Source organism: Astatotilapia calliptera, chromosome 4 (assembly GCF_964374335.1).
Source record: "Astatotilapia calliptera chromosome 4, fAstCal68.1, whole genome shotgun sequence".
NCBI lineage: Eukaryota > Metazoa > Chordata > Actinopteri > Cichliformes > Cichlidae > Astatotilapia > Astatotilapia calliptera.
Genome location: NC_137425.1, coordinates 22,242,023 through 22,267,532, shown reverse-complemented (window position 1 = coordinate 22,267,532; position 25,510 = coordinate 22,242,023). Strand labels below are relative to the sequence as shown.

General features: G+C 41.7%; 1 protein-coding gene across 3 annotated transcripts in view; it reads right to left on the bottom strand.

Moving 5' to 3' along the window:
• The window catches only part of cacna1ha (calcium channel, voltage-dependent, T type, alpha 1H subunit a), a 61,660-nt gene that overhangs the window by 11,320 nt on the left and 24,830 nt on the right, over positions 1–25,510 (bottom strand). For 2 of the 3 annotated variants that reach the window (XM_026165460.2, XM_026165462.2), the window contains exons 12-30: positions 24,521–24,706; positions 24,274–24,391; positions 18,855–19,010; positions 18,330–18,417; positions 17,925–18,199; positions 16,488–16,859; positions 14,656–14,759; positions 13,972–14,095; positions 12,096–12,164; positions 11,792–11,976; positions 10,365–10,491; positions 9,923–10,048; positions 9,118–9,207; positions 8,349–8,562; positions 4,295–4,446; positions 4,070–4,179; positions 3,415–3,548; positions 3,151–3,221; positions 1,463–1,541 (exon numbers count right to left, since the gene is read on the bottom strand). In XM_026165460.2, coding sequence (XP_026021245.2) covers positions 1,463–1,541; positions 3,151–3,221; positions 3,415–3,548; positions 4,070–4,179; positions 4,295–4,446; positions 8,349–8,562; positions 9,118–9,207; positions 9,923–10,048; positions 10,365–10,491; positions 11,792–11,976; positions 12,096–12,164; positions 13,972–14,095; positions 14,656–14,759; positions 16,488–16,859; positions 17,925–18,199; positions 18,330–18,417; positions 18,855–19,010; positions 24,274–24,391; positions 24,521–24,706 — 2,780 coding nt within the window. The remainder of the gene's footprint in view (positions 1–1,462; positions 1,542–3,150; positions 3,222–3,414; positions 3,549–4,069; positions 4,180–4,294; positions 4,447–8,348; positions 8,563–9,117; positions 9,208–9,922; positions 10,049–10,364; positions 10,492–11,791; positions 11,977–12,095; positions 12,165–13,971; positions 14,096–14,655; positions 14,760–16,487; positions 16,860–17,924; positions 18,200–18,329; positions 18,418–18,854; positions 19,011–24,273; positions 24,392–24,520; positions 24,707–25,510) is intronic. The other variant, XM_026165461.2, reaches the window with a different exon arrangement.

Sequence of the window (25,510 nt, the reverse complement as noted above, 5' to 3'; positions counted from 1 at the left end):
GAAACGCTCGCTGTGGCTCTAACAAATGGGAGACGACTGAGTCAGAGGCTGCTGAGAATTCAGAAAAAGCAGCTTCAGTTCAAATATATTCAGTCAAACGTTAAACATCTGACTTTTTCATTTTTTTGGACTGCAGGTATTTCACGTGTACGCCTTTAATATGTCTACATCATTAGCAAAAACATATTTTTAGACATAAAAAAACTTATTTCACAAGATCAGATTGTAAGAAAACTCATTTAAAAGATATATATATATATATGTAGAGAGAGAGTTTCATCTAACAGTGGTGACTTAGACCTAATTATACCTAATGAGGAAAACTAATGAGATCTACTAAGTCACTCAAGTCAATGTCTCCTTGCTTTCACACCTTACTAAATATTCTTTCCTCCCAGTCGGAGCTCGCTCCTGTATAGACCATTTACTGTTCTACCCCCTTTGTTTTACCTTTCTCAGGTAATCTTCCTTTAACTCCTGCCCACTGGAAATCGGGATTCATCTGGGTGTAGACTACCAGATAAATTATTAAATCTAGATTCAGATCCACACTGGAATATGTTAATTACAAGCTATGCTGAAAACACCTGACCCTGAAATGACATGAAGCCAGAACTGTATTAACATTTAAACACTCATTCAGCCCCCTGTGCCCTCATCCTATCTACACAGCCTTGGGCAGATACCTTGGACAGAGTCTGCCAACGTACGCTTATCTAAGATCTGTCAGTTAGTCGCATAATTGTTGGTCAGTTTAAATTCCTCTTCCATGGTGAAAATGTATAAAACACCATGTTATAATAAAACTAAAGACTTGTCGACGGCCTATGTAACAAGGGTTGTGTGAGACGCAAGTAAGTTCGAAGATGAGGTTTAGCTTTTTCTTACTGGCGTGAATGCAGGGAACGTTCCTGTTCTCCACCGCTCTGTGCCACGATGTTTCCTTCAAAACTTCCAAAGTTAAAACATATTTCACCCTTACAGGCATGGATCAGCATTTAGCTTGGCACTTCCAAACATTCATAAAAATCTCTGCAAAAGCTGAAGATGGGTCATGTTGCATAAATCGGCAAAACAGACATCATCTTCTATTCCCAGCGTGTAGCAGAGGATCATAACATTTCACCGAAAGCAACCTCTTTATCAGAAAGTTGTTTTTCATTTCATCTTCCCAGAAGTCCTTTTTTTCTTTTTTCTAACACTTTTCCCACACAAACTCAGGCAAAATGAGTTGGACAGAGTGAATCCATTGAAGAAGCAATAATGTAAATAAATGGGATCATGCAAATGTGATCTTTCCTTGGTCAAAACAGGAAGGGAGGATACAAAAAAAAGGGGGGGAAATTTGCCGCAAATCGTGACTGTAATAGTGATGCTTGGATTCAAAAACCTTTTCTGGCAAAGTGTGTGGAGCAGTGTGTGTGTGTGTCTTTGTTTTGTTTTTTTCTTGCTGGTGACTGACCCAGTTTGCCAAAGAGCTCCACTCCCAGAGCAGCATAGATGAAGAAGAGCAGCATGAAGAGAAGACCAAGATTTCCCACCTGGAAGGAAAAAGAAAAAAACAAACCCCAAAATATGTTAGATATCTTCTGCAAAAAAACAACAGTACCATTTAAAACATTAAAGATCCAGGGACAAGAAGGCACTGTCTCCGGAGTATATAATCGAGAGGGAGTATATAACTGACTCCATTTGTTTGTCTGTCTGTTTGTTAGCAGTGTAGCATCCACAGTTTCCAAGATCTCATTTTCATATTTTGTGTGATGGTACAAGTTGGTTTCATTTAGGTGAAAATCACATCAAGATCACATCAAATGGGTAAAACAATAAAAACAAGCCTTGCTTGGCACGAGCACCTCAGTTTTCCAGGGATCTGACCTTGACCTTTATTGTTTGTGCCAAAGGTAAAAGTTGACCTTGAAAAAACATTTAAAGAAACCATATCAAGTAATATATCATGTGAATGGGCATGGGGAGAGCTGTACATTAACACAATGCCCATGACATCACAATGACACCAGAAAGTTTCCCAAAATTACACAGTGCATGAAAATATCTTAAAGTCACAACTTCTTTCAGCTTATAGAAGCCAAATCAGCCAGCTCTGTCCCAGTTATATTGGTAAAGACAATAAAAAACACTATAAATGTGTTAAAGGTCAGACATCAGCATATTGTTATAAAAACATCCTGATGTCAGCATGTTGTAATAAAAAGAATTCATAAAACATCACCGTTTTAGTACAGCCCTTTCTTTTTGAGAGGAGATGTGCTCTCTGAGTGCTCTTGTCTTATTGCATATATTTGATACCACATATGCTTATTTATGCATTAGCATAAAATACTTCTTTTTCCCTTTTCTACCCATTGCATGGAGAAATCCCTTGCGCGCTTAAAAATCAAAAAATTCAAAAATAACTTGGACAGTGTGCACCTCCTATGACTACATGTGCATCGTGCCATCATTTACCAGCATGTCTCATCTCCTTTTCCATTTTCTAAAAATCTTTCCTCGTGCACTCTGTGCCTGGGATGGTTATATCCGAATACTTGACATTTAGAAAATAGCAGAACAACGTCTGTCACTGCACACACATCATAATCTTTGGCGCAGCTGCTCTTTGCCTCTAAGATTTGAGCCACGCAATAACAGAGAGATACATCCGCGACATCTGCTGACACGCCTAAAAAAAAATGGTGGGTGCATTGACAAAATAGCAAAAGCACAAAAAGGAGCACAAGGGAGGAACAGTCTGACTCAAAAAAAAAAAAAAAAGAAAAGAAATCACAAGATCGGTGGCAAAAATGTGCACGGGTATCCATTTGACTAATGAACTCACTGACTCTGTGATAAAATTCCTCTTGTGTGCAGTGTGCGTGCCATTTATTATAAGGCACATTTACTAAGAAAACCAAATGTGATGTGCAATAAGCCGGCGAAAATCTGAAGAAACAAACACACTTGAGGGTTAGGATATGAATTTTGTAATGTGGAAGGATACGCCTGGAATTAAATATTTATTAAAAAGCATAAATCTTTCAGGGCTGTCTATTCTGAACAAAATTCATATCCTGACCCTGTTTTCATAAATAAGAAAAAAAAAGCAAAACCACTCTTTTGTGGTTGAGACATTACAGAGTCCATGTTTACCTGCGGCAGTGCTTGCATGACAGTATCCAACAGAGCTCTCATCCCTGTGGCCATCTTTAGAAGCTTCAGCACTGCAGAGAGACATTGAAACAGCCGTTTTACTGTGATAATTGTGAAAAAGGGTTAGTAGGAAACTGTTTTATCTACATCTGAGATCCTCTTTTTGATGCCAGATCTATTAGAATATTTAGGATAACTTAACAGAGTGAAATGATGTAAGTGTGTACAACATAAGCAAGGATAGATTGGTAAGCGTATGTGTACCTCGTGCTATCCTGAGCACTCTCATGATCCTAATGATGGTTGGATTTATTGGTAATGTGCCTTTCATTTTCAGCTCCTCCAGGACGATGCCCATGATGGACAATGCCACTATAGCTAAATCCAGCTGATTCCACCTGAGAATATTTTTTAGTCGGGTAGAAAAGAAAAGGGCAAAAAAATTAATCAATAAAAAATAAGACACAAGATACAGTGCTTCTCTTTCATCGCTCATGCAGCATATTCAACTAGTACCAGCGGGTGATTGTAACAACAAAGTAATACAAATTCCTTCTTAGTCTTTAAAGGTTATTGTGAGTTAGCTGAAAAGGAGAACAGATGGGAACAGAAGATGAAATGTTGCTGCTGCCTGGCTGCTGATGCTAAATAGTGAGGAGGCTGTTTAGATTAATGGGCAGCCCACCCACTAATCTCTTTTGTAGGGAAAACACTGAGGCAAACCATGATAGCGCTCCACCTGGGTACTCTGAAAAAGATAAGTACCCTGACCACCCAGTGCTCTCAATACAATTGTGGGAAAATAAGGAAGGCAGGAATTCACACATTAAGTAGGGAATAATTTTTGTAACCATTTTATGCGAGATAGTTACATTGACTTTAGTGGGAAACAATGCTATAGAGATTCTCATTGCTTTACCTGTCTCTGATGAACCTGTGTATGCCAAATGCCACAAGTTTGAGGAGGGCCTCAACGACGAAGATGCAGGTAAACACGTAGTTACAGTACTTCAGAACCTCTCCTAAATACTGAGTGCACAGATTGAATGTAAGGAGAAGCGTACAGATTAATTTGAGACATCTTTCACAACATTTTCCAGCATTTTTTGAGCATTTTGAGCAAGTTTGTAAGGGCACGCATTACCACTGGTTGTTTATAGTGCTCTATGCTCATGGTGAAGACATTGACGCAGATGATAAAAGTGATGAAGAGGTCCAGGTGGTGGCTGGTACACAGCGAGTGGATGGACAGACGCAGGGGAGAGTAGTCGTCATAGTAGCGCCCGAGCTTGGCCTCTGGATCACAAAAATTCAGGAACAAACAAATATATGAAAGACAGAGTAAGAGACACGCAGAGAGACTCACTTTGGTGAGTAACTGTTGTCTGAAGATAAAGTGTTGTATGTGTAGCAGTGTGCACCGGAAGGCAAAGGGGCAAAGAGAAGGCAACCACCACTGCTGTTCCATTTCATACTTTATTCACCAAAATATGCTTGTGCCTTAATAAGATTCTGCTATTTTGGTACGCATGTCACACCAGAGAGGCCCTTGAGCAGACCAGGCGACCCACTGATCCTCTAATTGTAAACTTACTCACAGCGGTGGTGCTCCCCTTGTCCCTGTTCCTTAAACAGCATGTGCATGCTACTGCTTGTGTGGCTTGTTTAAATAAGTGAGGACATGAGAGTAACACGAAGTCTAAGATATTTATGGCATGTATTCATTTTTTAAAGGGATCACATATTTAGTATTATTACTCAAAATACTTTTGTACGTAAATTTGCACACGTACAGTTCTACTTAAAAATTTACATCCACACGAACATCATGGGGATTTATGGATTTTCGTGAAACCTGAACTGTCCTTTTCCAGGGTGGAATAACTGTACCGCATACATCTTTAAAAAAAAAAAACTAAAATTAGACACACATCACTGAATTTATTTTGGATTTTCTATAATCCACAAAAGTTTACATAAAAGCTCAAATATACACATTCACTCACTTAAATCTTTTAATAAAGGTGCTGAAGGCTCTACAAACACCAAGGCCTTTCAGCTTCTTGTTAGTGATCGTGATTGACTACAACTGTTAGTTCTCTTTGTTTGACAGAACTGATTGGATTGACCAATACTCGAAACAATTTGAAAGTCCACAGAACTCAGAGAAGATCTAAGAAATAGAATTCTAGATGTACACAAGTTGTGGCTTTCTTTTTCCTAAATAACCATAGATTTCTGCAGAGAACTATCCCTTTAAACAACTGCACTTAAGTACAAGTTACTTGAATATGTCACCAATTTGCCAAGATCCGGAAGAAGATCCAAATTCTGACCCTCAGATGAGAGGAAATTGGTTAAGATGTTGAGGAATAACCCAGGGAACCACTAAGACTGAAGCCTGCAGTGAACTGGAAACTGCTGGAACACCAGCATCAGTGTCCACAGTGAAATTCATTTTACATCACAATGGACTGACAGGGTTTAGACCAAGTGAAAAGTTTTATGGTCAGGAGACATAAATTGAGCTATTTGGCCAAAATGACAGGAAGTGTGTTAGGAGGAGTAAAGATGAGGCTTTCAAACCTAAGAACACTGTACCAGCTGTCAAGCATGGCGGAGGTATCATCATGCTTTGAAGATGGAAGAAATTACAGACTATCTCTAAATTCTTCAAATTCACCTCAAATCAACAGCTAGATGGTTGAAACTTGGATATAATTGGGTGTTCCAAAAGGACAATGATCTCAAACATCCATCAAAGCTAGTATTGAAATGGATAACACAAGCTAACATTAGGCTATTGGGATGGTTTTCCCAAAGCCCCGCCCTTAACCCTATTGTACATGTGTTAAAAGTTGAGTCCGCGCCATGACACCAATCAATAAAAATAAACTCTACCAACTCTGCCAAGACAAGTTGTTAAATATCCTGCCAGCATTATGCCAGAAGGTTGTTGACGGTGACCAAAAGCATCTGGTCGAAGCACAAATTGCTTAGAGACACCAAATATTAGTGGGGATGTATGAATATATTTGTGCACCTAATTCTTGTTTGTTTAAGTGGTCAAAGATGTGTGCTGTACAATGATTCGACCCTGGAAAAAGAACAGTTCAAAGAAATCATTGAAAGCCCAAAATTACCATGAAATTCATGCCTACGATAAGTGGATGTAAACCTCTGACCTCAATTGTGCATACGTAATGATAAGCAAGTGCCGTGCATGTTGCACTCTTAAGAATCAAAAGTTAGAGTGACATTAGAGGAGGAGGAAACATAAGCCAATTTTTAGCCAGATTAAGGAAGTCCAGTGGCACTGAAAATACCATTACCAATGCTAACTAGCTGTTTCAAATGTTTTATGGTTATGCATGTTAATGCCATGTTTACATATTTAATATTAGGTTAATAGTCAGAATGTTGACGCTAATTAAACTTTCTCATTTCTGTAAGTGTGAAACTTGCTGCTGTTTGAGATAGCACTACCCAGTCAAGGATCACAGATGCTTACATAGGTTAGGACTACATTGTGTATGAACAGAAGAAGCCAATCCAAATTGATATCTTGGTGGATGGCATTTTTTGCTTTTGTGTGCATTTATACATTTTTGTTACGGTGCCAACATACAACAAGTGTTTTACAAATGAGACCCTGGCTATTTATATGTGCTTGTTATCAAACTAGACTGCATACTCACATGTCCACTGTAATTATCGAACGTGTATGTGAATGTCTTTGACATACTCTCACGTATACCATGCCCTGCCCTATGCATCGACTGCATGCTTTCATGCCATTCTTTTTAAAACTAGGATTTAGAGGGGCTGTGCAGGGTATGTTCAACAACACCATCCTTTAACAAATGAGATCGTTCAGCTTGTACTGCTTTAGCGATAATCTAAACGCTTTAAATTGAGCTCAATAATTTCAAATTAATCAGTTAATATTGCTGTCAAATTCCTTAAGATTTTAGTTTGAGAATTAGGGGGTGCTGTTGAACAAACACTGGAGCCACTTTTCTCTAAAATACTTGCAGGAAAAAAAATCTCAGTAGTCTAAAACTACATTCGTTTTTTGATTGATCAGTGAGTTTTGATTGATCATATGCCCAAATCCCTATGAACAGGCTCATTCCTCTGAGACATTCAAGTAGCTTATATTACATTTATCAAGAGCAGTTTTAGACCAGTGAGACATGGTGCCATTAGAACATGAAATAGCTGTGTTCTGCTCACACCATATACTGCCTTAAAATGTAACTCTGCGATTACGTAAATGAATATAAGACAAAATACTTCTACAAATTTCTCTCATTCACAATCAAGTCCCTAAATGAAATACTCTTCTGTATTGTGACTGTACAGTACTTTGAATCATGATTGCAGTGGGTGGTGTGTTTCTGATGTTTCTACCAGCATGTCCTTGCATTAGCTATAAGGTGCAACAAACAACTTTTATCTACGTAACTTAACATATGCTAACAGCGCAGCTACCCAAGGTGTTTACAGGTATAGCAGCCAAAGTGTCTGCTATGTTTCTGAGTCTGCCAGTCAAAGCGTGTTTACAGGAAATATCCTTCTTCTTCTATCCATGACAAGAACCATTTCATGGTCAGTGTTGCACATGCATTCGCAAGGAGGGAGGGGTTTACTGGCATTTCACCAATTCAAATTTTGCTAGCAAAATTTCGAAAGACATCTGGAGAAATGCAGCCGTTAATTACTTTCACATGCAGCAAGTGTTATAAAGGTGCTTTTTTAAAAGTAATGAAACCAAAAACAAAAGTTAGCTTATTACAGGTTTTGTTGTATTTAAATTTGGTATCTGAGACGTATTTAAAATAGATTAAGTACTGTTAATACTTTTACACTAAACTGGTGGCAGTTCCATTAATTAAAGGGTGAGCATACAAAGTTTTAGGTTAAAACAACTGCTCAAGTTTTTCATGCAGTGTTAGAAAAAGGGTAAGAGTAGGGCTGCAGTCATGCATTTGCATGCATCAGACTGATGTAGTCCACGCCCCCTGTCAGTGATCGATCACTGTTTGCGTGAGCTAGCCAGTCTTTTAAATTCTCCCTCTTTTAATGTTTCAGTCGGTCATATATACATGTATCCCTGTTTGTTTCTTTTTCTCATTCCCGTTCTCTTTTTTTCAGGCTCTGAAAGCAGGCAGTGCTCAGAAAAATAGACTACCGACCAGCCCCTTCATTCTCCTTACTCCTGCGCTTTTTCTCTTTCATTTTGAGCCTCTTCTCTTCCCGTAAGCGCGCCTCCTCCTCTTCCTGGTCCTGTCGGCACTTGTGGAAATTCTCCACCACAACCCCAACAAACATATTAAGGACGAAGAAGCTGACGATGAGCAGGAAGGAGATAAAGTAGAGGAGCATCCAAGGATTGTTGTTCCTTTTAGGCTGAGGAAAGCAGAAGACAGCAGAGAATATTTGCTTTTTCAGTTTTTTATGCATATTTCTTACTGAAAACAAAAAAGAACAGGACTTTTAGCTCTTCTGATCATCTTGTGCAAGTAGAAGAGATACCAGCACCCAAACTGTCAGTATCTTATCACTTACAACATTCAGAAGCAGGTCAAATCCCTAGAAAATGTTCAGGGAAAGCTCCACCTTTTAAACTGTTTTCTCTTTGTCACTTAAAGCTGTGTGCACATTTGACGCGATATGCAGTGATGTCACAACCACAGACTAGAGAACGTGACATTTGGCAACATGAAGTGGTTGGGATCTCAGATAAACTTCTAAACTTCGAAGTGAGCAACTGAAGGGACTACCAATGAGGATTTCCTGGGCGAACTGGATCATGGAACGTCCGCCTACGACTTACTGTCACCTTCAAACGATCCACGAATAAGTAATCACTTCGAGGGTGGATGTAGATTAACACTACAAAGATATTTTTTGTGTACCTGACACAAGGCAATTTTACAGCTTAGCAATTTCTCACACCATTACCTGTTGGTCCACTCCTACTGCATCCAGCCCATCATACATGATGGTAACCCAGCCATCCTTACACGACAGCACAAACAAAGACATCAGAGCCTGGATATTAAACACAAACAATACAGGAAGTCATTACACATGTGATCAGTTTGTTATGCTGACTTGTAACTCTATTTCTCCATCATTACTAGAAGCTTAAAAGCCTTAGGTGATTTTGTGCTGTTCTGCATATAATAATAACATAATATATTAATACCATGAAATATGTCATAGAAGTTGGGACATTTTTAAGTAATTATTTGCTGAAGATGCAGCAAGGTAATGGCCTGTAAATGGCCTGTATTTATATAGCGCTTTACTAGTCCCTAAGGACCCCAAAGCGCTTTACATATCCAGTCATCCACCCATTCACGCACACATTCACACACTGGTGATGGCAAGCTACATTGTAGCCACAGCCACCCTGGGGCGCACTGACAGAGGCGCCCCAGGGGTGATTTATCAAAAACAATTAAAAAATTATGGAACAACTGGATACCAAAAATTAAAAGGATTGGACTGAAAATAAGGCAGTGTCCAAAGAAAAACTCTGAAAGCTCTGCAGAAAGCCTGGAGAACTGTTTCTCAAAACCTCATTAAAAACTCATCCTTGCTCCTTGGAAACAAAATATTAAAAAATGAGGGATAGCTCAAGACTTTTGTACAGTACTGTAAAGTTAGTTAAAACAGCTCACAGTGAGATTGTGCAGTGCTGATTCCACACTCATGCCCCATCTTTTTTGCCAAATCTCACCCTCAATCTATTGTTTGTTACCTGAATCAGGTTGTCAAAGTTGTACTTTTTTCGTATCCAGCGGTAGTTAGCCTGCAGACAGTCTGATTTGTTGGTGATGTTTCTTGTGTCCAGACCTTCACAGTGGTAGAACTTCCCTTTGAACAGCTAGAGTGAAACAGAAAAACATAGAGAGAGTTATCTGCGGGGCTATTTTGGTATCCATTTACATGTTATGTACCAGAGTTTGTAGCTTATAAAGCCAGAAATGAAGAAATAAAGGGAAGTTTTGTAGAACATATTATTATCATACGTTTCCCTCAGTCCTTGGGTAATACCAGGTCATCTTGTTTCTTTTCACACTTCACCTAACTGTCATTCTTTCAAAAATGCTCAAACAAAAAGCTAATTGTTGATTGGATACTGAGTGACATTTAAGCAACAAAAGGTGTAAGGCATCTCTGTGTTGTGGAACAGTGATTACCTGGACCCCCAAGATTCCAAAGATAATGAAGAAGGCGCAGCATATCAAAACAATGTTCCCAATAGGTCTAAGAGAGGTGATGAGAGTCTCCACAACAAGCTTTAATCCTGGGGCTCGACTGATCACCCTGGAACACGCAAACCAAAACATGTTTAACACAAGTACAAATAAATGCAGCACATTAAAAAACTAGAACCCAAACAAGGTAGAGCAACAAAAAAGTATCCAGCACATGTGCATCAATATATAAAAGCTACTTTCAAATTTCCCCTTATTCCTAAGGGATCCCTTCCATCACCACACTGACAAAAGTATTCATTCACCCATCCAAATCATCGAATTCAGGTGTTTCAATCACTTCTATGGCCACAGGTGTATTTAATCAAGCACACAAGCACGCAGACTGCTTCTACAAACATTTGTTAAAGAATGGGTCGCTCTCAGGAGCTCAATGAGTCCCGGCGTGATACCGTGATAGGATGTCACCTCTGTGGAACAAATCCCGTCGCGAAATTTCCTCACTACGAAATATTCCACAGTCAGGTGTTAGTGGGATTTACAGGGAACGACATCAACTCAGCTGCAGAGCGGTAGTAGTAGGCTCACAGAGCAGGGTTAGCAAATACTGAGTCGCATCGTGCACTGAGATTCCCAACTTTCCCAACTTCATGTGGTTTCAGATTAGCTCAACAGTGTTAAGAGAGCTTTATCCATGGATTTCCATGGCGAGCAGCTGTAACCAAGCCATACATCACCGAGTGCAATGTAAAGCATCGGATGCAGTGTTTGTAAAGCATAGGACCATAGGACTCTAGAGCACTAGAGATGGGTTCTCTAGAGTGACGAATGTATGGGTTTGGCGTTTGCTCAGGGAACGGTACTTGTCTGACTGCACTGTGCCAAGTGTGCGGTTGTATTTCAGGAGTTTGACTCTGCCTCTTAGTTCCAGTGAAAGGAACTCTTAATGTTTCAGCTTACCAAGACATTTTGGCCAATTCCATGCTCCCAGCTTTGTGGGAACAATTTGGGATTGGCCCCTTCCTGTTCCAATATAACTGCAAACCAGTGCACAAAAATACACTTCTGTAAGAATGGTCAAAAATTCCCACAAACATTCCTAAACCCTGTGGAAAGTCTTCCCAGAACAAAGAGTGGGCTGACATCATATTAAAGCCTATGGATTAATAATATGATGTCAGTGAAGTGTATATGTGTGAAGGCAGACGAGCAAATACTTTTGACGATATAAAGTAGCACTGCAAATTTGCACATGATTCAGCAGATATTTACTCTAGATTCCTTGTGTGTCTTCCTGGGATCAACATATGGATCTTTTGTACTTTAGGCAAATATGCAAACCACTACACTATAACCCTCCAAAAGGTGAGAAGACAGTATCCACATACAAAAGAAAATCCAACATGTACCTCAGTGGGCGAAGTGTTCGTAGCAGGCGAAGTACTCTCAGAATTCCCAGGATCTTGTTTTCACCATGATAGGCCAGATAAACCAAAATGTCGATCAGAGACACAAACACCAATACACCATCCAGAATGTTCCAACTGGACTGGAGGTAGCTCTGCTTCCCAAAGCAGAAACCAAGAGCTACAACCTGGGAATTATTAAAATACAAATTAAGCTGTACACAAGGCAGTAATCACAATAATCTAGATCCAGTAGAAAATAGAAAAAGGTTCATCTACAGAAGAAAGAAAAGGAAATGATTCTTACCTTAATGGCCATCTCTGCTAGGAAGATCACAGTGAAAATATAGTTGGACACACTCAGGAAATGTCGCTCCTAAAGAAGAGAGTGATATTATATTTCAGCCCACATACCATGTAGCACACGCCACATCACACTACAGAGTACAGAGTATCTAGCATCAGTCTAAAATGTGTCTTTTTAAAGGTTTTAAACTCTGGAGTTTTATTCTTTCAGCTCTTGTACACTTTAATAAAATGATTTTTATCATGGCCCTGGGTCTTCAACCCAACTATTGATATGCTAATGTTCGGTTTTGTTATGTTTGTAGTTCATAGTTCTTGTTTGATTTTGTTCCCTTCTGTGTCCAGTCGGTATTAGTCTCTTGGTGGGTCCTCCCCTGCGTCCCCTGTGTGTGGTCACGTCTGGTTATAAAGCTCAAGTCTCTGTCCCTCGCTCCCTGTTTTTTGTCAGTCTCGCCTCAGTGTTTGTGTTCCCTGTCTTCCTGTGTCTGGTCCGTCTTTTTCCTGTTTTATTCTCATGGTCATCTGTCCTGTATGTGTAATGTAATGTGGCTCCCCTGCCTCTTCAGTCAGACTATGTTCAGCTGTGTTCCCCAGGTGTTTCCTGCCCTGACACCCTCTTGAAATATTGTCTGTATCTCCTTCTGTCTGTTGCCATCCCTCGATGCTGTGTGCTGTCTGTTTATTTTAGTTTCTAGCTCCTTCCCAGTTTAGCTAATGTTTTTTTGTGAATCTGGCAATAAAGCTGTTTTTGAGTTCACGTTCTGCCTGAGAGCCCTGCATTCGGGTCTTATCCTTCCTTGCCTCACACAGCGGTTAGTGACAATTTTTTTCTAAGCTTTCTGCAAATAATCATCAATCAAGCACCAAAAAGCACATAATATGATATATTGTGAATAAATGTTTTGTAATTCTTTGCTTTTACTAATTTACTTTGGAAAATAGAAAATGAAGGCAAAGCTGACAAAGTTGAAAACAAGTACATTATTGTAGCACCTTGATTCTTTTCTTTTTCAGCCTTTCTGTTGTAGATTTTTTTCCATTAAGCAATTTGGACTATGCTTTAGCTGCAGGATAGATGATTCTAGAATACTTTGGTATACAAAGTTCATCTTTGACTCAATGGCTTCAAGGTGGCCAGGTCTCGTGGCAGCAAAAGAAGCACAAGTCACCACCCCAACACCGTGCTTGACAGTCGCTATGGAGTGTTTTTGCTGATATGTTCTGTTTGGTTTTCACCAAACGTGGCACTGTGCATAATGGCCATACAGCTCCACTTTGGTCTTATCTGTCCAAGAGACATTGTTCCAGGATTCTTGTGGTTTGTTCAGATGGAGCTTTGCAAACCTAAACCATGCTGCCATGTTCTTTTTAGAGAAAAGAGCCTTTCTCCAGGCAACCCTTCCAAACAAGACACGCTTCTTTGGCTTTTTTCTAACTCTACCTTCATTAACTTTAACATTTGAAATGTTAACTGAGGCTTGCAGAGTCTAAGACATTGTTAATGTAATGTGTTAACTGTTAATGGACAACCTCATATCTGAGGTTGTATTTGCCTAATTTTAAGAACTGTTAAGGACCACATTATTTGCAGATATCTAAAACCTTAGAATTTAAAAAGCGTGTACTTTCTTTTTTACTATGTGAATGTAGTGAAAGACCCCAGTACCCAGACTAAAGCACAAGCTGAGTGTATGTGAAGCCCAAGCAAGAAACCTTTGTTACTACAGGTAACAATGGAAGGGATAAAAAGCATCAAAGCATCACATATAACAGAGGAAATTTTGCCTGTTTCTCTTACTTAATTAAGGATCAGTTATAAGAGATAGAAACTAAATAAAACAGTCCTGGTGTGTATTGGCTGTGCGTGTGTGTCTTACCGTGCTGTCATTTTTTATATCAGGTCTTTCCAGAGCAATGGTGATGCAGTTGAGAAAGATGAAAACTAGAACTATGTGGTCAAACAGTCTGTGAGAGATCACTTTCTGGCACCACATACGGAACCTAAAAAAACCCCCAAAAACAGTAAATTAAAAAAATAAAAAAAAACACAGACAAACATACACGCAACTCTGATAAAACAATAAAATATCCATCATTTATTAAAACTGATAATCAAATAAATAATAGTGAGAATTCAGTAAAAAATACAAGAGACAGAAATAGTTAAATTAAAAAAAGAAGAACCAGAGAGGAATAGGCCAGTGAGTAAGCAGAAAAATGGATGGCAGAGGGTGACAACAGAACGGACTGAATTCTTCGTATGGATCCGTGTGTGTGTGTGAAACTCATGCTGGTGGGACATAAATCTGCCAGTGCAATCACACTTTGGTGACACAAGCTAATGCTGAAAATGTAAATCATTGTGTCTTAGTATAAATAGTTTGGGGTTAGGTTCGGGTTAGGATTAGTGTAAGTGTAGTAACTGTGATCCTACAGGATTAGGGTAAATCTCCAAGATATGAATGCAAGGATGAAAAGACTACTGTGTGTGTGTGTGTGTGTGTGTGTGTGTGTGTGTGTGTGTGTGTGTGTGTGTGTGTGTGTGTGTGTGTCTGTCTTACGGATTCTCTGGAGAAAACAGGTACAGCGTCCAGTCTTCATGCTCTTTGCACCATCGGGGCTTCATGTTATGGAACTCCTTCCTGGTCCAGTAGCAAAAAGAAGCCTGCAGAAAACGATGGTTGCACATCAACATCATTAACACCAACAACAAAACTACTTTCTCTGTCAATATCTCCGAACCAACTATAGGTGTCACCTTTGCATTTGGTGAAATGTTTATTACTGTTGTTACCGTCATGTCTGCTACAGTCAAAGCTAAGTGCGTCAAATCTCACCCAGTGAAAAACTCCAAATGGTTTGTCTTGCAAATCTAAAGGTTCAGTATTCTGGCAGATATACTTTTTCACATTTTTACACATATTAATATACACATCGAAGCTAACGCAACTGATAAATATTTAATTAATGCTGAGATTGTTGTAGATTAGAAGCAAGGCTACTAAAAGGACGATGCGCTCCTCTCCAAAAATAGACAGCTGCTCCACAAACTATGCATGCAATCTGTAGAATCCGAGCAATAAAAATGTTATTACTTTTTGTTCTGCGTGCACTCCTTAAACCCCGACTGAAGATCAGCTAGAACATTAAATCATGCAAAAAAATCCTTGAAGGTGGAGAAACTGCGTAAGCCCAAGAGCTTTTTATATAACTGAATGCTGCTAAATGTCATTGCCAAAACTATATATTATGTTTATCAGTTAAAAGTAAAATTGTATTATGACGACTCTAATGTGCACAACCCGTCAACAATTACACTGCAGATCCTATTAGAGAGAAGCAATGCACGGCTTTAAGCCGAGTTTCCACGGTGTTGCTGATGTTAGCCGTTCTGCACTTAAATCTATGGGGGCATAGTAAACACGTGTTTCATTGCATAAGTAAAGGGAGATAATTGGGACTATAACAGGCGGACCTCCAACTTAGCTAGGCCACAAGCTCAATAGAAAGTGTTTTGAAACTCATTAAAGTTTGTAATAAAACAAACAGAAGAAAGCTTAGGTGCGCAGCTTCTGCACTTCAGGATTCTAATTAAAAACAACCCAAAGTTAGGCCTCTCAGAAACTGCTTATTTGGCAGGCTGCCCATTATGTGAGCACGTGTGCATCTGGGCGTATCCTGCGTGTGTGCGCCTGTGACAAGAACCAACCGCTCAGCTCTCCTTGGAGTCGAAGCCCATAATCTGAGATAGACACTCACAGAGAAGAACGTGTATGTGCACACCTCAGTTGGCACAACGTGTGCACACACGCAGTGTATACCCTTCCAAGTGTGCATTGAAACACACACCCATGTATCAATACACTGTCTGTATTAAGCCTCACTTATCCACTTCGCCGGGGGAGAGGGCTTTTGTTTCTGCGGATTTCATGGCATTATGAACTCAATTTGGAGCCAATAAACCCATGAACACTGTCGCGTAAGAGGTCATCCAAAACCACCAAGGAGGGGGAAGTGGAAGGGGGCCTCTCCAGGTTTTCCACGCACAAATATATAAGTGTGCTGATTGCATGTACTCAAGTTGTTTTGTACCCACTGAGAAAACAATTAGTGCCTAAACTAATCAATTAAGGCATGACAATTAGTGTCCCTCCAGGCTTTGCAGTGTGAACACAAAATGCACACTCTAATTTATATACAAAAGTAAGCGAACGCAAAGGGCAGAAGGGGAGAACTGCAAGAGGAGAGAAGAAAATGAAATAAAATGTGTAAACAGAGTCACAGAGAGCACAGATTAGGAATTTACATAACATTTCAAAATCCATCCACGAGCATCTGTATTTAATTGTAAAAACGAGCCGCAGAGTAAACGAAACAACCAAATGCCACTTACATCATCGTCCAAATCGTCCTCTGGGGAGGAGTCTTCTTTGGGGTCGGAGTTCACGTTCGGGTTGTAGGTCACGGTCCTCCCATTGCAGTCACCATAGTCTGCTACCACAGAAGGGCAGAGAGTAGACGCCTGCAGCAGTTCCAAGGACCCCGGCTTTAGTCTGTTGTTTCCCCCTGCCTCCACTTTGCCATCCCTGGCATCCTCATCCTCTCCACCTTCCCCAGACAACAAGCTCTCCCGCTCTCCGCTGGTGTCTCGCCTTTTGAGGCTCGGTGCCCTTCCCAGGCTGTTCCAGCTGGAGCGTCGACTTCCCCATGAGCTTCCAGCGCCACGGGGAGGAAGAGGAGAACGCCGCCCGGGACTAGAGAGGCTCTGAAGAGACAGAAAATAGGGGCGAGCGTAATGTGTGGTTGTGAAAATGAATGTCGGTTACAGCAGCTTTTAAGAGGCTAACAGTTAAAACTTTTCATCATCTGCTGAGAGTAGCATCATTTCAAATTTGACAACGTTTCATATGTTCTCATACTTTTTCCCACTCTTCCACAGTAAAATTTCTGATGAGTCTCTCAAACAAGGGCTTTTATTAGCTTAATTTTCATTATGGTTCTCAACCGTTGAGACAGTAATTATCATATTGAATACTGCTTTTCCCACAATCTCTCTCAATGTTGTTAAATTAGCAAGCTGTGAACTACATTTCATAGACATAAAATTGAGACTTGACCAAATGCTTTAGTTACAAACAGTTTTTTGTTCCCGCTCATGTAACACAAGACTATGATTGGCTCTCTGTGTCCAAATTATTTTCCAGTTTTGGAATACTCGCTCTCCTTGTGTCACACTGACCTCCTAATTACGTGACTTGCAGCTGTAAATGTGGTTAAGTGAGCATGCCCCCTTCAGAGACTACCTTCCCAAACCACCGCTCCCTTCTGCATATGTGTATACGCCAGTGAAAATGATATATTAATGTTAAATCAATTCAGCTAAGTCAAGCATCCCTAAAGCCTGACTAAATCATAGCTATTCTCTCACTCAGATTAGAATTCACAGAACTGGTGTTGCTAAATGTCACAAATATGACATAAGTGGATCTGATTGGTTTCTGTGAAATGAAACATTTGAAGCTTGTGATTAGTTCTAGTGTTACCTCACTGGGCTCACTAGCTCTTTAGGCCATATTTGGTACTCCATTTGAAACCACTGGGTATGCACATATGAAGCTGGTCTCATATCTTCTACCCTTTTTAAAAAAATTGTTGATGTGAGTTTTTTTATTTTGAATCAGCAATAAGGAAAATGGATTTTCAAATAAAAGAACAAGCCTCATAACATCTACTGAATCTTCAGTGAGTCCACCAGGAATAATTAACTCATGATTAACTGAAGATATTGTACTGTACATGGTATTTACATGAAGACTTTCATATAACTTACCAGAGAAGGCGGATCGTATGGCTCCACTGATGTTGAGCTTCCCCGTCGGGACTCTGGGTGACCGACCCCTGCCTCAGGAAAACCCAGTCCTACCTCACTATATTGAGGTGCTCCGTCTATGTACATGAGCTCATCCCCGAGGATGGACTCAGGTCCAAGAGAGCTCTTAGGTGTAGGCATGGGTGTGGCTGCTGTGCGCATGATTATGGGAGGAGCCATAGAGCCACGAGGGTCAATGTGACCATTACCTGTCATCATCAGTGAGAGCTTTAGCTCTGTGGAGGAGAGTTATACAGCATATTATAATGCTTCATATTGCTTTATTTCTCCTGCCGCTTTCACTACAGTTTTTACTGATCAATCAGCTGTAAAAGCAGAAAAGGAATATCATGAAAACACCACTACCTGTGTCTCTGAACTGTTCTATCTTCTCGTCCTCATCAAAGTTGTCTGATTTCTTGTCATCATCTGACTCTGACCGATTAGCGTCACCCTGTAACACATGCATACATGACAACAATGATATTTCTGTATTGGCTTCCCATTTTGTTTTGACTTTAACATCACGGGGAAATTTTTTTTCAATCAACACCCAGACCATGAGCAAATTAAATCGCTCCAAAGATACACTGGGTACACATGGTTGAATGATAAAGGACTGATAGTGACTGGGAAATTCCCCTTCCTTTTTATGTTCTTCAAAGGCTTTACTATGCTAAACTACAGGAAATTTGCAGGGAATGAAAAGGACTTTTGTCTTTTATGAACATTATGTGCACCAATATGAGTGCCTTATTACCAGCTTTGAAAATGTAAAACAAGCCTACAAGTAGCATACTGGAAAATGGTGACCGCTCATAAACCAGTACAATCCAAAAATACTGAACCCTTTATTGTATGTAGAAACCAACGAGTCCGAGTTCTTCTCACCTCAGCCTGGAAGCCTTCAACCAAGATGGCCACTAGTAAATTGAAGAGCACATAGTTGCCAAATGTCATAAGAGCAACGAAGTAGAGAGCCGCCCATGGAGAGGTAGAAGCCATGCCGTTATACAACACCACATTCCAGTCCTCCTGGGTAAGAATCTATGAAATGAATGGCACACACAGAGATTTACACACACATTAACAAGAAAGGAGAAGGAGAAATTCAGGACAGGGAAGATGTGAGGTTTAGAGATATGAAACTAAAAGTGGGGATAAGAAGTTCAAGCCTTAGATATTGGCAGAAATTAACATGAAGACATGAAATGCTCGGCTGCTTTTACTGGCGAAATACTTCATTTTCATATACTGTTTGTCTATAGGTTAACATGGGACGTTTGTGAGTCTACATGTGTTTGCATGTCTGCAAGCTCCATCTCTGCCCTCCTACTTCACTGTGCTTGTATGTATGTGTGTGTGTATACATAAATATGTACACATAAAACATAAAAGTTATAAATTGATTGGCAGTTCAAAGCTTCAGCTCCCTCCACAGATTTTTTTTTATAGGACTGAGGTCTGGAAACTGGCTGGACCACTTCATGACCCTAATGCACTTCTTCTTTAGCCACTTGTTTCTTGCCTTGGTGGTGCTGTATGCTTTAGGACAGTACACAGACCCGTCCATTGGCTTAATGGAGTAAAGTCATCCTGCACCCTTAGCAGAAAAACAGCCACAAAGCACAATGTTCCCACCTCTGTGCTTAACTGTAGGGATGGTGTTTTCTGGGTCATACTCAGTATTTCTCTTCCTCCAAACATGGCGGGTCAAGTTGATGCCAAAGACCCTTGGTGTCATTTGAGCACAGCACTTTCTCCCAAGCTTTCTCTGAATCATTTGTTTTACTAGCCGCCTTAAGACGGGCCTGTACATGTGTCTTCTTGGGGAGGGGATCCTTGTGGGCACTGCAAGACTTCAATCCACTACTGTAGTGTGTTACCAAAGGTGCTCTTGGTGACCGTGGTCCCAACTGCCTTCAGATCATTTGGGATGTCTACCACCTTTCTCATGATCATGAGGACGATTGATGGTCATTTTATAATTCCGCCACTTCTGAATAATGGCACCAACGGTTGTCACCTTCTCATCACCTTTTTGCTAATGGTCTTGTAGCTCATTCCAGCCTTGTGCTGGTCTGCAGTCTTATTCCTGATGTCCTCTAACAACTGTGTGGCTGTGCCTCTGGTGGTGATGAGGTTGTGATGGAAGATCTACCGTTTTCTTAGCTGTGTGTTCTGTCATTTCTCTAGTTTAAGTTTGTTTTGAGTTTTTTTCAGTTTTGTTATATTTTGAGTATTAAATTAAAGCCTTTTTTGAGTTCACGTCTGTCTCCGGAGTCTGCACCTTGGGTCCTATTCCTGCCTGCACACAGCCACACCTAACAGAAGATCGTGACCAGAACATGGACCCAGCAGACTCTGTGTGGTATCAGCGACCCGCAGTTTCTGCCTTCCTCAAGGAGATCGTGAGGGAGGAAGCTGAGCATGCCCAGGAGCTCCAGTCACCCTTCTATGGGTCACGTTTGGCTTTGGGAGGGCCCCGCAGCCTCCAAATGGCTACGGCCGAGCCAGCGTCTATGCCTCGGGCGATCAGGTTGAACACGTGCTCCTTCTCTCCAGTCGCTACACCTCCGCCTTCACCCCTGGAATACCAGTCCGACAAGAGAGTTAAGCGGCGGAGGAAGAAAGATTATGTGACGCCGGACGGTAGACTCACTCCGCTGCAGTCCTTCGCTCTGTTTTTGGGTCTGCCACGTTCTGAGCTTCACAAACTCTCTGCTTCCTCATCGCAGCCCGGTCCTTTGGAGGATTCGCAGCCCAGTTCGCCACCTCCCACTTCCCGGAGGAGGCGACGCTCACACCGTCACCACTCTTTTTCTGCGGAGCAACTCCCGGTGGTGAGTTGTGATTGCTGTCATTCCTCGGAGCTGGAAACTAACAATCATATGAACACTGCTAAGACTGAGACTATTAAGACTGTTAGACGTGGTGGTGGTAGGAAGTTAAAAAACGTTTTAGAAGAGTCTGTGTTTGCTGAGCCTGCTCCTTTGCACCATTGTGTTCCTGCTCCCAGGGCAGCTCAGGCCCAGCATTCCCCTGCACCTGTTTCAGTGCTTCAGGTGAGGGAGGCTGAGGTCCAGCTGGTCCCTGCTCAGGTGTCTAGGCTGGCTGAGCCTCTGCCTGTCGCTGCACCCGTACCAGCTCCTCGGGTGGGGACTGCAGCTGCCCAGCCGTTGACTGTGCTTGTCCCGGCTCCCAGGGTGAGGATGACCGGGAACCAGTTAGCTCCTGCACCCGTACCTTCTCCTCGGGTGGGAGTGGCTGGTGTCCGGCAGGTACTTGCACCTGTTTCTGTCCTCGCTGGAGGCTCAGGTGAGCCCGTCCAGCAGTTTTCTGTAGGATCCGTAGGCTCAGACAACCTAGTCCAACCATCTGCTAATCCACCACCTCACCCGCCATTACTGCCATCGTTACAACAGTCAATACAACTTAAACTTCTCTCCATAGCTCAGACATTAGCTCACCTATCGGCTCAGTCACCTGCTCAGTTACCGCCTCAGTTGTTTGCTCAGTCTCCTGTTTCCGCTGGAGGGTCCGAGGAACCGCTTCAGCCTCCTCTTCCTGCTGGAGGGTCCGAGGGGCCCTTTCAGCCACCTGTCTTTGCTGGGGGGTCCGAGGGGCCCGTTCAGCCACCTGTCTTCGCTGGGGGGTCCGAGGGGCCCGTTCAGCCACCTGTCTTCGCTGGGGGGTCCGAGGGGCCCGTTCAGCCACCTGTCTCCGCTGGAGGGTCCGAGGGGGCCGTTCAGCCACCACCGGCTCCACCGCCTGGTCCGGCCTCCGAGTCTGCAGCTTCGCCTGGTCTGGCCTCAGCCTCTGCAGCTTCGCCTGGTCCGGCTTCAGCCTCAGCCTGTGCTACGCCTGGTCCGGATTCAGCCTCAGCCTGTGCTACGCCTGGTCCGGATTCAGCCTCAGCCTCTGCAGCTCCGCCTGGTCCGGCCTCAGCCTCTGCAGCTCCGCCTGGTCCGGCCTCGGCCTCTGCAGCTCCGCCTGGTCCAGTCTCCGAGTGTTCAGCTTTGTCTGCTCCTGAGGTCTCCAATCTGTCTGTTCCTGCACGTCCTGCCCGGCCTGCACGTCCTGCCCGGCCTGCACAACCTGTCCGGCCTGCTCGTCCTACACGTTCTGTCCGGCCGATGACTGGACGTCGTTGCCGTCATGGACAGCCCTCTGAACTACGCCGCCGTCGTGGACGGCCCCCTGAAGTACTCCGCCACCAGTGCCTCCCGCCCGGCCGGCCTCCTGACCTGCTCGGTCGCCGTCGGTGCCTCCCGCCCGGCCGGCCTCCTGACCTGTTTTCTGGACTCTTGGACCATCAGCCTCCGGGCCGCCCCCCTGACCTACCCGGGTTTGGACTGTTGTGCCGTCAGCCTCCGGGCCGGCCCCCTGAACTTTTTTGAGACTATTGCCTGGGCCTCTGCGCCTTTCGTGAGCTCTTTTGTTTGTTTGCTTTTGGACTTTGCCTGGGCCTTGGTGCTGTTGTTTTGGACTTTGTTTCTGTGTTTTGTTCTGTTGCTTTCCGGGCTCCAGTGTTTGCACTTTTTTTTTTTTGTTTTATTGTTTCTGGCTCCTTGTTTGGTTTGTTTCGAGCCCTCCATCCTGTTTCCCCCCGCCGCCCACCCTGGTTGGGTTGTTTTTGTTTTTTTGATTTTGATGTTTTGGTTTGGGCTGTCTGGAAGCCAGCCCTTAAGGGGGGGGGTACTGTTAGGATGCCTGGGTCGTCGACCCAGGGTTTTTGAGTTTATGATATTATTTATACTTTCTAGTTTTTGGTTTCTTTGAGTTCTGTCTTATGGCTTATGTCTCTGTCTTCTTTAGTTGCTCTGTCTCCCTTATCACCTGCATCCCCTTGTCTAGTCCGCGTCTATGTGTATCCTAAGTTCCTATATCCCCGTGTTCAGTCAATGTTTGTGTCTGCCCTGTTCCCACGTCTCTGTTCCCTTTGTTATAGTGCCTGCCCGTGAGTCTGTGTTATGTTTCCTGTTTTACTTTGAAAGTCCATGTCTGATGTTAATGTGTCTGGTTTTGCTTCCCCTTGTCTCGTTAGGCCTGATTTGCCCCAGCTGTGTTTCCCTCCTGTTACCCATTCCCTGATTGCTCCCTCTGTGTATTTAAGCCCTGTGTTTCTTAGTGTCTGTGTCGCGATCTACCGTTTTCTTAGCTGTGTGTGCTGTCATTTCTCCAGTTTAAGTTTGTTTTGAGTTTTTTCAGTTATGTTATATTTTTGAGTACCTAATTAAAGCCTTTTTGAGTTCACGTCCGTCTCCGGAGTCTGCACCTTGGGTCCTATTCCTGCCTGCACACAGCCACACCTAACAGAAACTGATTCTGTGGACAGGTGTGCTTTATAGTCATGATGAGCTGAGGTCAGTAGTATCTGTAATTGACTGACTGTAATCTGTGGGTTGGGTTTGGGATCAAATACATATATTTAACTAAATGAGGGGAAAATTTATTTATAATTTTTTACATAATTTATTTTCTGGATTTTTGGAGCTTGTTCGTTTCTTTCTGAGTAAACTTACAAAGGGATCAAAGAATTATTCCCCCCACTGTATGTGCCATGCATACATTTGTGTGTACTGTAGCTACTCCAGAAAACTACTGCAAGCGTATGACAGTCAGTTCAGGGCAAAATGCTTCTTCAGCACTAAAGTGAGACAGTGCTCTGCATTATGTGTTCTAGTCTTATGCTGAGGCATCCAGTATAGAAAAGAGGACAATCCATGTGCAATTGAACAACCTCCACAGGGAGGGAGAGCAAAAAATAGAAGTGATAGTGAAAGAGAGATTCTGGGGGAAGAATTTTCTACAGCATTGGACCAAGAGAAGACGCTTGGCAGAAATATGCAATATATACACACACACGCGTGCGCGCGAACACACTCTAGACTGACTTTGACATTTGATTTAGACATTTAGAATAGTGTGTCAGACTCCATGCCACCAATAACATGTGAGGACATGTGCAGTAATTTTTATTTATTTCAGTTCTTTGTAAGATGGAGGCTTCAGTTCACCACCTTATCTGTAATTTCATCAGAACCCTCCCTAAGCAATTTATATAGGCCATGTGGTTATTCCTATATATCTGTCTCTTTCTGTTTTTCCCTGAAGCAGAGGCGGCGCGGACAGGTTATTATAATGGATGCCTACAGTATATGTATATTATAGCTGTAGATACAGGTAAGCTCGTATTTTGTTATCGTCATGCACAGTTTGGACAATGTGACATAAAAATAGGAAAGCAAAAGCCAACTTATAGATAATTCAAACTTATAGTGTTGCACAGTGTAAGTCAGAAACTAACCTGGAACACAGTGACAATGGCCCAGAGCAGACTGTCAAAGTTCTTTCGGTCAGGGATGGTGTCTCCATTCTCTGTGCGAAAACTAAATTTACACCCAAAAAGATGCATGCCCAGTATACTGCAGAGAAAAAGGAAATGCAGACATATTCATTTGGATGTTTGCATTAATACTCATCAATATTCCATCACTAGAAAGTAGCCTGAAGAGAGACAGGTGGGAAAAATGTTAAATCTGTTTAGCCCCTACCTAAAAGTGAAGATGAAAAGCATGAGAAGCATGCAGAAGGTGGCCACATTGTCCATTGTCTTCATCAGCACTACGAGTTGTCTCCTCAGAGCGGGTAGGAAGCGAACCAGCTTCAGAACTCGTAGCAGACGAAACGTTCGCAGGACTGACAGCCCACCGTCTGCTTGGCCAATTATCTCCCACACACTGAGAACAACCCACAACAAAGTATTAAAATACTGGACAACTTCAGTAAATTTGTTTGTGAAAAAACACATAAACAAAGCAAAACAAGAGGACAAACCTCCACCAAGGCTGCTCACTTTCCAGGCAGTACTAAAGGTGGCCAGATCGATCCAAATATCCATAGTATCAATACCAATGGTGGTACTGATATCAGGTCGATATTAACAACATAGGATTGATAGTTTATGTCTATTCCCCAAATTGATGATTCATCTCATAAATCATGACACACTGCTCTCACCTACAAAAGCTGCCTTTATAAGTTCAAAATATCGGTAACAGTATAGGTATTGGCACTACTGACCCTGTATTTACTTTGTATTGGATCAATACCAAAATTTGCAGTATCGCATAGCATGAGTGTTTACTTTTAACCAAATATATTATCTTTTTATATATTTATTGTATTTTATTTGTTCTTTTTAAAGTTACTTTAAAAATCATATATTTTTTCAAAAATATATATACATTTACACTTATTCAGGAACATTGCTCATGTATTTAAACAGTTATGTACATTACAGTAACAGGTTATAACAAACTCATAATAAAATAATGAGACATTTAGAATCTCCATATATAGTTAATAATATATAGTTACATCATTAACTATAAATAGAGCTATAAGACTTATTTATTATTATTATTATTAGTTATTATCACTTTGACATTCAAATCAATCTATTGACCTTGAAGGAGAGGTCAAAGGTGAAATGTGACATATTTTATTTCATTTTATTGTTATTTATTTTCTATATGTTAAAC